The sequence below is a fragment of the Rhinolophus sinicus genome, chromosome 17 (genome assembly GCF_057876585.1).
Source record: "Rhinolophus sinicus isolate RSI-liver-muscle chromosome 17, RSI-T2T, whole genome shotgun sequence".
NCBI classification, from domain to species: domain Eukaryota; kingdom Metazoa; phylum Chordata; class Mammalia; order Chiroptera; family Rhinolophidae; genus Rhinolophus; species Rhinolophus sinicus.
In genome coordinates, this window is record NC_142517.1 from 13441796 (window position 1) to 13457844 (window position 16049).

At 40.5% G+C, this 16049-nt stretch overlaps 1 protein-coding gene across 3 annotated transcripts in view; it reads right to left on the reverse strand.

Annotated features, from left to right (window-relative positions):
- The window catches only part of MAP3K7CL (MAP3K7 C-terminal like), a 77304-nt gene that overhangs the window by 33804 nt on the left and 27451 nt on the right, over positions 1-16049 (reverse strand). The window contains exons 3-6 of one of the 3 annotated variants that reach the window (XM_019729894.3): positions 12358-12705; positions 7784-7979; positions 6068-6248; positions 546-654 (exon numbers count right to left, since the gene is read on the reverse strand). In XM_019729894.3, coding sequence (XP_019585453.2) covers positions 546-654; positions 6068-6091 — 133 coding nt within the window. In that variant the 5' untranslated portion in view covers positions 6092-6248; positions 7784-7979; positions 12358-12705. Of the gene's footprint in view, positions 1-545; positions 655-2722; positions 2973-6067; positions 6249-7783; positions 7980-12357; positions 12706-16049 lie in introns of those variants that run through there. The other 2 variants (XM_074326327.2, XM_019729903.3) reach the window with 2 other exon arrangements.

A 16049-nucleotide genomic window follows, 5' to 3' on the forward strand; every position in this document is an offset into this window, starting at 1 on the left:
GAAGGGCTCTAAGTATGGCAGCCTCACCTCAGACCTTACTATTTCGAGAAGGTCCGCCTCACCTGTCTCATTCATCACTCTGGCTGAAGTCTGTTTATTCAGTCGGAAGTGTGGGAGCACCAGTGAGAAACCAGCGTTAGGAACTTAGGCTTCAGGAAATGCTGCTGGAACTGGGACAGTGATATTTTTATATCCCCCCCCCAACCAACTGTCAGCTCTTAATAAACATTTCCTCATGAAGTGTTACCAGTGACATACTTTGCTATCGTTAGAAATTGTTATAGCCCCATGAATTTTATAATAAAGGAAAGCTAAAATGGGGAAAGAAGAAATGTGCTAAAACAACCAAAACATGGGAAATGGGGGAAGCGTCACCAGAGGCACTTCTGGAAGCCACCCTCAAGCGAGTCATGATGAAAGCCACACTCTCCATCACTAGGTCATGCCAGGCATGCATTTTTAAATGCCTGCTGTGGAAGTAGACGAGGTGACAGCAGGAAGGCGGCAGGCAGGGAGGCCGCCCTTCCTCCCCGAGCAGAGCGTACCTGAGGCATCGTCAAGGCTGAAGGCAATGCGTACTGGCTTATCCGCAGGCACCCTGGCTGTGCTGATCATGTGGGCACCTGAGCCACGGCCTTCCCCTGGGTCTTCCAGCTGTGAGGACAGAGAGAGCCATTGTCACTTTACCCAATGTCATCCCTCAAATACTCAGAGGCCCTTGGAAATTAGGGGAAAGTCATTAAGCATGGCTTTCTTATTTCAAAGATACTCCTAGTTTCTAGCTTTCATTCCCTACATTCAAAGTACTCACCAGCCCCATTTAAAATACTTTTTCTGGCTTATGAAAAAAAAAAAATGCTTTGGAAATATACATGTAGAATGAAGTGTACAAGATGGAGCAAAATCTCCACCCAACTCACTTTTGTACTATCCCTTCACACTGACCAGTCCAACCTTGACCCTTCAAGGTCTCATATTTTATTTTTAATGGAGGGGGATAAAGAAATTTTAGTACGGCATCACATGGAAAAGTCGACATTGGATGTGAATTACTGATCTGGGAGTGGTAAAGGGTGAGTATCATGGAATCATTTGAAGACTATCAAAGACTATTTTAAAATATCCCACAGTTATATTACAAATATTATATCCTTTAAATATCTGATTAATTACCTGTAAATCTATCAACATTTCTAAGTTTGTTCATCTTAATGCATGATACAAGCAAAAGACAAAACTTGAAACCATCCTATTGATGTTTGACCTCACTTATTAAATGATCATTTAATTCACAAACTAAGGTAGAACGAATGGAAACATATCCTACAGGTAAGATGGGTTGGGCTGGGCATAAGCACATGACTATTTCTTTGTTACAATAAGAGAATTTAACCCAAATATATTTTGACCAAAATACATAATCATTTTTGTTCACTGGGACTAGGAAAATATATTGTTATAAACACATATCTTTGTTATTTAAATACATATATTTAACTTTTCTACTTTTAGTCAAGTTTCCCCTAAACCTTCTACTTTCCTTCTCATGTAGACAGTAAACCAAAAACTCTGAATGATATTTTAAGGAAAATGTCTCTAAAAATGGTAAATATAAATCATCTCTTTAGCCATCCTTAGCAAGATTCTGGGAACTGCTTCAGCAGGACGTTTTCTCACAGCAAGGTTTCTGAATCTTTCCCATAGCTTTTTTTTATCTAAAAATAGTGTCTAGAACACTGAATTTTGTTTTTACGATTATTTATAGCCAAAGAGAATGCATGTATATATGTGTGTGTACACACACACACACACACACACACACACACATATACATTTAGAAATACATACATAAGAAATCATCTTACCCAGTATATGGAAAGAAAATAGGCTTTTGTTAAACATGTAGCATAGCTTTGGAAAAAAAAAATAGCAACTGTTTACCACCCAGTTAGAATCATATTTGGTCCATTCATTTAACACTACAAATAGCAATGAACCCTAAGTACTCAAAGTCATGTCATTCTAAGTCAGAAAAGTGTAGTAAAACGAAACATTTAACTTTAAAAAAAAAAGAAGGTAACATAAAATCACTGTTACTTGACTCAGGATTTGTTTTATCTCAGCCCTGAGATACATTTCTGGGTAGTTTCATCTGCTTAAAATCGAGTGTCTTGTTAGCCACCTGTTCCTGGGGAATAGAACAGACTGTCTCAAATTTAACAAAACAAACAATAAAAGTCCCCTTAAAGTAGTAGCTAAAAGAAAAGGTCTTATTGTTACAGACCGTACAACCACCAAACCATTTTATCATAACATCTCAGGATGAAAACCTGCGCTCCACTTTTGGCTAAATCTCCCAGTGCTTTCCTGAATCAAGAAATAAAGCGCAGGAGGTGGAAATTTGCCTCTAGGGTTTTGTAAGTAGATCTCTGGTACGTTTTCCAGCAACTGGGAGACAGAATTGATAAACACAGCTAAACGGGCCCCTCCCCTCCGCACGACTTAGAGCATCTGTCTGCCTCCGAAAGGATGCCACCGGCCAAGCTTGGGGGGACTTTGAGTTCCACACGGTGCCGAACACAGGAGCCCCTAAACCAACTTGCCTTTTCATCACACCGCCTGGGGAAATGGGCCACCGGTTCTCCTCTGGGCTGTAACAGAGCTTTGGTTAAGTTGCTGGTGCGCCGAGCGTGTAGCTGGGTTTTCACACCTGTTGCCTTACCTCACTTAGTTGAGTGTCTGCACTTGTGTAATCCAGGGCCAGCCACTGCCTTGGCCAGTCGCTTCGTTTGTGGAGTAGAGACTTAGTAAGAGAGCAGGCTGCACCTGCTGCATAGCAGCCACTGACAATCTGAGGAGCACTAACAGCTGTCAGGGCGGCTCGCTGCTACCTGCTCTCCCCCAGACCCGGCGTCCCACGGGGCCTCCCTGTTCCGCTTCCCGCTACAACCCCTCTCTCCTTTCCTTGCCTCTCCAACAGCCAGGATGTTGTCATGCTTCTAGAAAAAGCAAGAGCAAAAGAAAACCCTCCTCCTGTCAGAGGCATTGATAAACAGCAAGTTGTGGAGAGTCCAAATGTTTTAATTCATTAGTCCTGGCAAACCTAAAATACAAACAGACTTGCTTCACAAGACAGGAATGTCTTCAGCGTGACCCAATCGGTGTCTGTGTCTATTCCAGCAAACTGGCAAAGATAGCATGACTCCAGTCAGCAAAAATGTCGGCCGCTCCGATCAGCTCCGTGAGAGCCAGCCAACTTGGACCCACTGTGGCCGACTCGCACATGATAGTAGCGATGAGCCCGGTTAAGAACGTGAGGGTTGAGGTTGTGCCGTTGCTGGGCTTGATGACTTGATCCCATCTACAAATGCAACCGGCCACAAAATGAGTCAATGGGACGTAGGAAGGGAGTGTGCGAGCAGCGTTCAGCCTTTTGAACAGCTAGAAACCTGGGTGTTGATAGTACTTTAAAATAGTGATGGTGATGGGGAGGTTAAATAATTAAGGAGAAACAAGTATTAAGAGAATTCAAAGACAAGCCACAGACTGGGAGAAAATCTGCAAGACACGTATCAAATAAAGGACTGGTATCCAACATATGAAAAGAACTCTTAAAACTCAACAACAAGAAAACAGGCAATCCAATTTTAAAATGGGCAAAAGATCTAACAAGTACCTCACAAAAGGAGATATACAGATGGTAACGGAGTATGTGAAAAGATGCCAAACAATGTATGTCATTAGGTGATTGCAAATCAAAACACAATGAGATACCACTACGTACCTATTAGTACAGCCAAAACCCAAATCACTGACACCACCAAATACTGGTGAGGGTGCAAAATGGTACAGCCACTTGGAAGACAGTTTGGCAGTTTCTTACATGACTAAACGCACTTTTACCATATGATCCAGAGACCATGCTCCTTGGTACAATGGTACCTTGGTTTTCGAATGTAATCCGTTCCAGAAGATCGTTCAAGTTCTGAAAAGTTCGAAAACAGCTGACAGCTGCACCTCAGGATCTTGCGCTCAGTGGAAGCCACCCGACATGTTCGACTCCCGAGGTGTGTTCAAAAACTGAAGCATTTACTTCCAGGTTTACAGTGTTCGTAAACCGAAATGTTCCTCAACGGAGACGTTCAAAAATCGAGCTACTGCTATATTTACACAAGGGAATTGAAAACTTATGTCCACTCAAAGACCTGCACTGGAAGTTTAGAGCAGCTTTATTCATAATTGCCATAATTTGGAGACAGCCAAGATATCCTTCAGAAGGTGAACAAATAAACAATATGTGGTATATCCAGACAGTGGTAAAAAATGAGCTTTACGAGCCACAAATAGACATGGAGGAAACATAAGTGTATATTATTAAGTTAAAGAAGCCAATCTGAAAAGGCATGATTCCAACTATGTAATAGTCTGGAAAAGGCAAAATGATGGAGGCAGTAAAAAGATCATTAGTTGCCAGGCGTTCAGGGAGCGGGAGAAGGGTAGCTAGGTGGGGTACACGGGAAGCTTCTGCATGATACCCTAGTGGTGAATACATGTGGGGACAGAGCCCCAGAAAGCAGTTTCCAGGCTCTCGGCCTCACATAGAAAGGTGCTGGCTCAGGTAGTAAATGGCCATCAACTATGATTACATGGCCATCAGCTGTAACCAGTGAGCCATTGGCCACTAATATAACTGCTGTGGCTATGCTAGCAGAAAATGGGTGCTAGCAAGAAGATGGTGGCTGGGCCTGCACGCGGCGGCTCAGTGAGGGTTGTGAACAGTGTGGCTCCTGCTTCCTGTGTCTCCAACCCAGCCGCCAGCGAGAATGTAATAGTACGACTCTGCTACCTATGGCTCCGTGGGTGTTCCTTTTTGGCCTCACCATGGCCTGCGTTCTTATGTGGGGAGCAGGAGCAGAGACCCCCCATGACACCCCGCAGGCTGCCCTGCATGACAAATGGCACAGTGAGCAGGGTGCCCACATGACAATACATGTCAGTATACATTTGTCCAAACCTACAGAGCATACATCACCAACAGTAAACCCTAAGGTAAACTATGGAATTTAGTTAATACTAATGTGTTAATATTGGCTCAATTGTAACAAATGCACCTCACTAACGCAAGATGCTGATAGCAGGGAAAATTTAGGGGGAAGGGAACATATGGGAACTTGACTTTTCACTCATTTTTGTTTTTCTGTAAACTTAAAGCTGCTGAAAACGATGTTAAATAAATAAATAAAAGTTCTTAGTAGGTTTCTTTGACCTAACGAATGAAAGGTTAGTTTGTTACGATATACACAGCAATAAGCTGCATGGCTTCAGAGGATTAGAGCACCTACATTTCTCACTGCAAATCTTCCCAGGAATTACTATTACTGTTATGATGTTACTTTATAATTAAGAAGATCACCGCACATGATGCATTTATAATTTATCGGCAGAATCTCATCCAGTCTCATCTTCATTGTCCCAATGATCCTATGCAACAATCATGATCTGTATTGCCTATTGTCCAATAGAAGAACAAACTGAGACTCATACAATTTAAGTAACAGGCTCAAGGTTAAATGATCTTTATGGAACAAAGGACCTAGGTAGGATCCAGGTTTTTCTAAGTTTTAGTTCATGCGATTACCACTACACCAGAATGTACTCTGTATGAAACATTTACTTCAATTGTTTCATTAACAAGAAGTCTGGCTCTCAGCTTTTGGCTTAGAGGAGACAAGGGTATCACTTTCTTTAACGTCTAGGTTCATCTGACAGCAGCCATCTTTACCAAAAACCCTGAGGAAATGAAAGTTGTAGACCTTATGTATGCTGATGGGGAAGTGGATACCACACCTGCACTGGCTCCTGGGTCTGCCTTCAGAAAAGCTGGTGGTGACCTTGACATTGCCAAGGTAATCAGTGACTGAAAGTGTCTGGATTTCAGGGAAACTGACCCTTCTGATAGAAAGAGCCAGAGTGAATCTTGCACCTTCCCCTCTGCCCTGCTCACCAAAGGGAACCACCCAGTGATAGAAAGAGGCAGTTACACATTAAACACAACTGAAATAATCACCTGTGATGATATTGTCAAAAGCATCTGACAGATTCAGCGTAGATCCTTATCCAGAGACTTTTCCAGCATCATCAAAGCAATCCTGGACTGCCCAGTGCATGGGCCACAATGTCGATGGCTGTATCCTCATGACATCAAAGGTGACATCAACAGGTGTGGTGGATGCCCAGCTGGTAAAGAGCTACAAAGGAAAAAATTTCATTTAAGGATAACTTAATAACAAGAAACAAAAAGAACACATCTAAACAGTCTAAATGTGTTCTGTCCAAGTCTGATCACATAAATTCAAGATTTTCCAATAATAATTACTATTCACCAGTCTTTCTGTTCCCATAGGAGCAACGACGTATTTCTTGGCTCTTTAGCGAAACACCTCCAAGAAAGTAACAAATCTGAAATCCCTTCTCACAACTGTAACCCAAAATAACCACATGGTATTTTGAGAATTCCATAGAATTACACTAATTCAATCCAGAAGGCATTGTGTGTGTACATCAAAATATTAACAGATTGACAGTATGACTCTGCATAGTAGCAATATGTATAATTTTTATTTTCTTCTTTTCAGCAATTAATGTATTTTTACTGTTATGTGGAAAGTTATTTTTAATAGCATTCAAAGAGCTTTCCAGGGAATGAATTGTAGACTTGCTTCTGAATTAGGGTGTAGAACCCGCACAGCAGCTCATGGTACAAACTGTTGTCACCACTAATGTTATTTCATTAATTCAATAAGCACTTTGGGAAGACTTAGTATGTTCCAGTCTAGCTCCCAAATTGGCCTCTATACTGGATTCAGGCTTTTTAAAAACACCAGGCTTTGCCATGACAGTGACTCAGTAGAAACCGGGGTGGGCACAGCATTTTGTAAACGTAAGCAAGAAACACGAATGTCTATGCACGGCGTTTAGAGAATGGCTTAAATGACGTTTTCACCAACACTTTCAAGTTAGCTCCCCATTGCTATGTGATGTATGCAGCCTGTAGTCTCCCCAAAAGAAATGTTTCCCAAAAGAAATGTTTCATGATGGTAAAATAAGTAGTCTCTTTAAAACCATCAGTCAGGATTTTTTTTTTTTTCTGTAAAGGGCCAGATAATATATGTTTTACACTTCACGGGCTATTGCAATCTCTGTCGGAACTAATCGCCTCTACCATTGTAGCACAAAAGGAGGCACAGACAAGACGTATTTGAAGGGATGGGCTCCAACTTTATTTACAAAAACAGGAAAAAATGGGTGTGGCTATGTTCCAATAAAACTTTATTTACAAAAATGGACAGCAGCCTGGATTCAGCCCTCAGGCCATAGTTTACCAACTTCTGCCTCACCTTACCTCAATCTGAACATCCAGTGGACAACCAAGGCACAGCTGCCCCACAGCGCCATGTGGCATGGGCACAGTCTTTTTGGAGAAACATAACCTCTCTTTTTCTGCTACTCTCAGTTCCCTCTCTTCCATTCATCCCTCCAACTCCATCCTCACACAAAAAAATTGTAGTATGTCATATTTTCTTCAGTCAGTGCCCTGAAAGCCCCAAAGTTACTTATTAACCCTACTGTTCTATAAAGCTCTGATATGTCTGTTTGAGACAAACACAAACGAATAAATACTTAAATTAGTAACTACAAAGATTAAGCAGGTTTCCTTGATCTAATGAATGGAAGGCTGATTTGTTAACGATAGACATCACAATAAAGCTGTACAAATTCAGACCGTGAGATTCCTCCAGCTGGACCGCAGGACTGCAGGGCCGTGCTGCCCACTGTGATCTAGTCTCGCGTGATTGTTCTCCGGAGTGGCCGCTTCCTCTGCTGCAGATTCCATCAAGTTTCAGGCAAGATTTCCCATGTTCCTCCAAGAAGTCTCTCTGTGCTCCTTCCTTGCATCAATGTTGTCATTCCTTTCAAACCTGCTTGTCAAGGAATACATTGAAAGATCACAGTGCAAAGACTGAAGATGAAAAATGAAAGCAAAGATTGACGCTGAAAAACAAAACAAGGCAAACCCTCCCAAGAACTTGTGATCAAACACTGTCACAGCCTTTCATTTTAAAGATGACTGGGGGCCATTTTCTTAACTCAAGTTCACTGTAGGCTTAAGATAGCAGAATAATCAACTTTATACCATTTTTGCCCTAAAGCTCAAGGGAGGAGTGAATAGGATTAGAACCAGTAAACCACTCAATGGGGTCTCTTTCCTGGGCCCTGTGGTTCACTCACTGATTGAGACAGAACAGTGTACAGGCTGTCTGGGTCGCCAGCTGGCTCTGGCTCTTGCTGGTGTGAGAAGTCAGCAGAGTTACTTAACTAATCCCGTTTCCCCAAAAATAGGACCTAGCCGGACAATCAGCTCTAATGCATCTTTTGAAGAAAAATTTAATATAAGACCCGGTATTATATTATGTTATATTATATTAACGACCAGGTCTTATGTTATACTAAAAAAAGACCAGCTCTTATATTAATTTTTGCTCCAAAAGACACATTAGAGCTGATTGTCCGGCTAGGTCTTATTTTCGGGGAAGCACAGTCCATGCCTCAATTTTCCCAAGTATGAGGGATAATTATAGGACCTATCCTTTGGGCTGTTTTGATGATTAAATGACTTAATACAAGTAAAGTACTTACAATAATGCAGGGAAGACAATAAGTACTACATAAGTAGAAATTATTATTTCAAAGGGACAAAAATATAGGGAAAACCACAGCCAAAGGTGTTAAAAGAATTAGAAAACCTAGGTTTGAATTGTGATTCTGCCACTAAAAGCTGTACAACTTTAGACCAGACACTTCACACCTCTGGGCCTCAGTGTTTTCATCTAGATCATGGGTCAGTACATTTTTTTCTATGAATATTTTAGACTTTACAGACTATATAGTCACTGTCACAATTTCTCATCTCTGCCATTCCTATTGTTGAAAGTATAATAGACAATATGTAAAGTGAAGGACAAACTCCAAGAAAACTGTATTTATAAAAAAAAGTAAATAAATGGGCAACCAGTAAAACTATATTTATGGACACTGAAATTAGAATTTCATACAATTTCTAAATGTCACTAATTATTATTCTCCTCTTGCTATGTCAACTATTTCAACATATGAAAACCATTCTTAGCTAATAGGTCACACCAAAACATGGGCCAGATTTTATGTGAGCCATAGTTTTCAGACCTTTAATCTATATAATTAGCCAAAAAGCAAGCATGGGATAACTCAGGGTTTCCCAAACTGGAACTGGAATAATATTGTGTGTGTGTGTGTGTGGCCATTGTTTAACCTTTTAACAATTTATATAAAATTTAAATGGTTTTATATTGTATACGTTTATCATTTATAGTTGATTAGATTTGACAGTGTGTTCCTACTTTTATAATAACTTAGACACCAAGCTCTTGAAGAGAGAATGATATTTCCTTTAATAGTCTTGACTATGGGAAACTTATATTTATCTTATATTTCAACATTTTCATCTTTCCCAAAAATATAACCTAGAAAGACTAATAAAAGCAAGTTTTAAAACTTGTTACTGTAGTCCAGGGAGGTTTATTTCATCATTGTAATGTTATCCTAAGGAAAAGATAAATGTCTTACTACCTGTAAATATCCCAGTGTGTAAAACAAAGGCAGACACCCCCTTCTTTAACATCACCAAGTAGCACGATCACACCAACCAACCACAAATCCCAACATCATCAAATATCCAGACGACAATTTAACTCCATTTTTCTCACAAATGTCTTAAATTATGTTTTCCGTTTATTGTTTATTTTTAAGCAAGACTCAAACAAGTTCTAAATATATGGTTGGTTGCTATTTTTTACATTATTTAGAATCTATAGGTGCCCCTTCCACTCCTTTCCTTTCCTTTTTCCTTTCCTTTCCTTTCCTTTCCTTTCCTTTCCTTTCCTTTCCTTTCCTTTCCTTTCCTTTCCTTTCCTTTCCTTTCCTTTCCTTTCCTTTCCTTTCCTTTCCTTTCCTTTCCTTTCCTTTCCTTTCCTTTCCTTTCCTTTCCTTTCCTTTCCTTTCCTTTCCTTTCCTTTCCTTTCCTTTCCTTTCCTTTCCTTTCCTTTCCCTTTTTCTTTTTCTTTTTCTTTTTCTTTTTCTTTTCCAATTTTCCCAGAGCTGCTCCTCCATAGTCATTGAATGTGCTTCTCTGTGTCCTAGATTCCCTGTAAATTGACAATTGGATACAAAACTTCATCAGATTTAGGTATGATTTGTTTGCTTGTTTGCAGGGCTACTTCACAGGCAGTGAATAATATTCTTTTGAAAGAAAAAAATTCTCCAACATTGCCTTAGAAAAATTTAATGATAATAACCCTTAAGCAAAGACAAGCATAAAAGTATGTGTAAGCTTCTGATGAAACTCTTATAAAACCAAATTATTAAGCTCTTATAAAACCAAGCTTACAAATTAAATACACGTAAAACGACAAAGTTAAAATACAATGTAATCACACTAATTGAATATGCCAGCACTTCCCTGAAAATGGGCAAGAGCACAGGACTTCAACAGGGTATCATTCCATATGCAGCTTCATTCAGTTCGTCTGCCCACTGCTACAGGCATGACAACTGGGTCCTCGTGGGACTTTCCCTGTGACCTGCCTTGAAACTCATGTTTGATTAGCGGCTATGACACCCTTGGCTGGCACACAACAAGCACACATGGTGAGGAAAGTGCTGAGCACCTGGTGTCTGCAAACGTTGGCCTCCTTTCTCTCTCCTTTTTTTTTTTTCCTAACCACAGCTGCTTCTTTTGTACCACATGAATGCAAGAAGAAAAACCTGTTAAAATCAGAAGGCCTACACACATGTATCCTGAATGCTTTTCAAACATTTCTCAAATAAGCTTCAGTTTTCAGGTCCTAACTTTACTGAAATTATTAAGGAAACTCCTTGAACTGTTTCTAAAAATTCCAAACAATGACCTGCGCGTGGTCCATTAAATACTGTGACCATCTGCCCTTTCCGTGTGTCTTTACTTTGAAAGCCTCTTACTGCAAGAGATGGCCAAACACCAGCCAAACCTCCCACGTGAACAAGGGGGGAAAAAAGAAGTTTTAGCTCTGAATTAGGATTCTTTTCATTGATGGAGTCAAGAACCAATTTAACATTAGCTTGAATATCAAAGGTTATTTATTGGCTTACATAAACACAGCATTCAGGGGCCTTCTACTTTCAGAAATGGATTTATCTGAAGACACAAAGACATCAGGAAACTGTCTTCCTGTACCTCCTGGGTCAGCTTTCTCCTATGTTAGTCCCATTCTCAGATGGAGTCTCCTCATGAGATAGCTTAAACTTACATCTTACCAACTTTGCAAACCCCATGGAAAAAGGAAACCTTTTTCCTCAAAATACTTGAGTGTGATGGTCATTGGCCAAGCTTGAACAAGGGGCAGAAGTAGTTGAACAACTGAGGCTTGCATCATGGGCCCATCCATAAAGTTGGGTAAGGGGGAATTATTCTCCAACTTGATAAATTGATTTTGGGAAGAAAGAAGGGGGGGCAGAGAAAAAAAGAAGGAGGGAGGGGGGAAAAAGGCCACTTAAAAAGTAGACTATGTCAGTGTCCCATGAGACACTCTGGTTTCAAGATGGTGTGAGAAATGACATTGATGGGGCAAATACTATGTGCCAAACACCCGGCTAAGCTCTTGTCATACACATGACATGACATCAGCTGATGCTCAAACCATCCTTTAAAATAGCTACTGACATTCCTGTTTTACACAAGAACAAACTGAAAATCAGAAAGTTTTAGTAATTTGTCCAACGTCCTAGAGCTAATAATTAGGTTGGTGCAAAGGTAACGGTGGTTTTTGCAATTTGTTTTTAACCTTTTAAACCGCAATTACTTTTGCACCAACCTAATATTAGAGCCAATTTGTTTGCCAAAACTGAATCTCTTCCTCTACAAACCAAAATCCTGTTCAGGCATATGGCTAAAACTGCCTTTGCAGGAAATGTCTTTTTCTAGTGCCAGAGTAGGAGTCTCAAAAAGCCATTTCTATATGAAGGAGAAATGCAAAATCTCAGCAAGTACAAAGAGGTTTGCTTATTTCGGCTAAAACCAGTAGATACAAATCTGATCTCCTCTTTCAGTGGATAAAATCATGAGCTATTCCCTGTAGAAAAAATCAATATGAATCCTCTATACTTAGCAATCAGAGAAACATGTAATATTAGAGTGGAATAAGATTTTAATCCAATTCCTTTTTAAAGGAAAAGAGTTATGCCTTTAGACCGAAGAACAAAAAGAGGACTGTTAAAAGTTCACACCTGTTCCGGCAGCATCGTCCTCTTTATTAACTGTAATTTATGCAGAAGTACAGATATACCAACCAAATATTACCTTTGAAAGCAGAATAAGACTGTGAGAAGGTAGGGATTCAAACATTTAAATTTTGAAGACAAGGTAGAAGTGAGGTAGGAAACATCCCTAATCTCACTGGTCCTTCTCACACAGGACTTCCTCTCTGTCGTCTCTCCATGCAGACCTGGCAGATGAACTGGGTGAATCCTTCCTCAGAGATGTTTCGCGACATCCACGTGGTGACTTCATCATCTAAGCGCCTACTTTGACTCTCCTCTAGATCATTCTTCACACAGGGACCATTGTTTACCTGCCTTTAAAAAGAAAGGAATGAATCACTACATAACCTGATGAAAGCATCTGTTGAGCAGAGGGAGCTTTCAGGGAACCTCAATCACACAGACCCCTTCCAAAGTCCTTGCAATGGGTTCACATGGTCAAATGTCTTTGTAAAATTTGCATACGAGAGATATTAATATTTTTAACTGCATCTGTTAAGACTTCTGTCTCTTACAACTCCAATTTCCCCTCTGTCACATTTCCCCTGTGTTAAGTAGAAATGGAGTAACTGTGGAAATTTGTCTAAATGGAAGTTGAATTGGGGATACACTCACCAGCAACATAAGGACGTGGTTCTCTGTCTCAGTATGGAGTCTAAGTATGTTGCTGGCTAAGCTGGTGTAGAAAACACTTTCAAGATTATCCCACCACCCACTGTGTCAACTCACACAGCATGACAGCACAGAGGTGCAGGGCCATCAGTCATCTCATATTGATGTGTCCTAGAGGGCATTTGTGATTTTGTACCCTCTGTCCCCAATAATACTTTATGAGCTTCAAGCACCACTAACCGAGATCTACACCCCTATTTCTAAAGAACTTCCAAGTAAAGAAGGCAGATTCAACGTTTCCTATTTCTAAAATGACAGTAAAGTTTTATTGTTGTAATTGTTTTTTACTTTTATTGGTTTTGTTTTGCTTTTAGGCATAAATCCACAAAGACGAGGAAAAGAGGAAGGTAAGCATACAATGGAACAAAATTCTATTGTGCTGGGAAGCAGATGAAAGAGTGGTAAGAAATAATTAGTGGACCGGAGAGAGTTGAATCAAACTTAAAGCAGGAAAGCTGAGAATCAAAACAGATCACACTCCTGAGAAAAACTAAAGAAATCAGTAGTCAAAAATGTGTTGGAAGTTCTCAATAACAACACTGGAAACCACAAGGAAATGGAGCTAGTCTTGAATATCGTCAAGGAAAAATTAATTTCAACCTAGAATTCCAGACCTGACCAAACTATCAATTAAGTCTAAGGATCCAAGGTCTTTAAAAAAATTTACATCCTGTGCATTTTTCTCAGAAAGTTACTGGAGTAAACCAGTAAAGAGGAAGCCTTGGATACCGGAAACAGAACAATTCAATAAAAGAGAGTAAAATAACCCTTCGATGACAGTAAAGGAGATTACAGAGTGACCTGTGTGCCAGAAACAGAGGGCAATGCATCTGCCGTTCCCACAGAAGCAGGTCCAACGGCCACAGGCATGGCTCCTTAGGAACAGGAAATAGACTTTATTGGTACCGTATGAGAAGAGATTTAGACAGTTGGCAGAAGAGCAAAGACTTTCAGGATTAAATTAGTGATACAAACATGAAACAAAAAAGCAAACAAACAAACAAAAAAATGAACTCCAGGGTCAGTCTGGAGCAAAGTAAAAGTAACTGTAGTTGACTATTTGCCTTAGCTGTGGAAAGCATTTAAGTGACCTTAATAATGTAAATACTGACCATTGATCTCACTAAAATTATACTGTTGGAAGAAGACGGCACGGGAATGATGCTTGTGTGTGTGATGGAATAGGGGTGCCAGGAGAAAAGATCCAAATCCTCCTCCTCTATGGTGGGAAGCCAACAGATAAAGGCTGCAATAGCTAATGCAAACACATCTTGTAGATACGGAAGGTAAAGACCAACATAACTGTCTAGAGAATGGTTACCTCTGGAATGGAGATGAGAAGGAGGAGGGCTGAGCCCTGCTGGGGTTTTTTAGTAATAAACCTTTAATGTGTGAGCATGTAAAACACTGATAAACATTAAAATGTTTACAGATCCATTTGTTGACTCACTCTTGCCTAGAGGATGACATTCAGCATTCAAAGCCCAGCACAATTTGTCCTCTCCTCTGCTCATCACATGTTCCACCCTCCTTTCAATGGCACCACCCTGAACTTCTTTCTCTCAGTGCCCTCAAACACTACAGCCTCAGTGTCACATTTGTGCCTTTGCAGATCAAGGTCATCTCTGCTGTAAACTCCTCTGTGTAGCTATTCCGACCTTGGTGCTCCCAAAGCCCATTGCTTATTTTCATGCTAAAGCACTTAGCAGCATGTAGAGTTGCTTCCATCTCTTTACAAGTTGCCCCTGCCCCGATTAAATTACTAGAGCAATGACACATGGGCAGTGCCTAGTCTATAGCAGGAGCTCAATAAATATTTCGGGAACTAGACTGAAGCTGGAACAAAAGCATCTAGTAGGGAAGGACCCACAGAAGCCAGGGATGCAAGGAAAAAAGTTAAGAGATATTGGTTTACTTCACCGATTTCTCTAATTTTGTCTTCTGTTAGACTTGGATCCAAGTTAACCCTTTAACTTTAGACCTGGTTTTTTGTGAAGAATCAGTAGCTAAAAAGCCATAGGTGTGACCCAATGAATCTAGGCACCGCCCCCAACCCACCCTAAAAGACATGTTTGAAGAGGATACCTGCTCATTGTTTGCCATGGGCTTTTGTGTTCCTAGCGGCAGAGTCTTCAGGCCCGAGCTGAGTGGCTCCAGAAAGTAAAGGGGATTTATAAAGCTGTGTAAGGGTGTGAGGAGAGGGGACCAGGAATGGGACATGAAGAAGAGAGACATGAAATTCCAAACGGGATGCCCAAAGGGAGAGCCTTAAGTTTTTCTGTGTGGCATGTGATGAAACCATCCTCTCTAGCTCCCTAGGAAACACTCAGTAAAATCCATATCCTTCACCAACACTTTTCCAGTTGTGGATTTGGGGGATGTAGAGAAATAATGAGTCTGAACTCAGAGTCGGTTGCAGGAGACAACAGAGGTTACAATGGGCACAGTCACCTTTGGGTGTGACGGTAGTGTCACAAAGACCAATGACACAAAGAGTCGCAGCATTCATCTAAATGAGAAGTTGCTGGTGAAGAAAAAAAGGGGCTATCTTGGCAAGCCTGACAAGTTCAATAACTGACAGTAACCACCTGGGATGTTTTAATCGTAAAAAAATTCCAAACTGAGCAGGTTATAATGGGAAGCCACAGCCTAAGACCTACATCAGACAGATTACTCTTTATCTTGAGCAAGCCCTGGCCATTGTTTTTATGCATCTAGATACTTAAACTGTGAAAATTATCTCTTCTCCAAACCTCCAAAGTTACACAACCCTGGTAGCAGGGCAAGACAACCCCAGCATTCCTCCTTGTTATATTTTACCCACATATCTCTGTACACTACATATGTTAAATATCCTGTACCTACCGATGTAACAGAAGTATGTCTCTCCATTTTGCTTTGTACCCAATCCTAGAGATTTCCCTGCTCTAGTTTCTCTCTCTCCCATAATCTACCACCAATGGATTTTATGTGAACTTCATTACTCT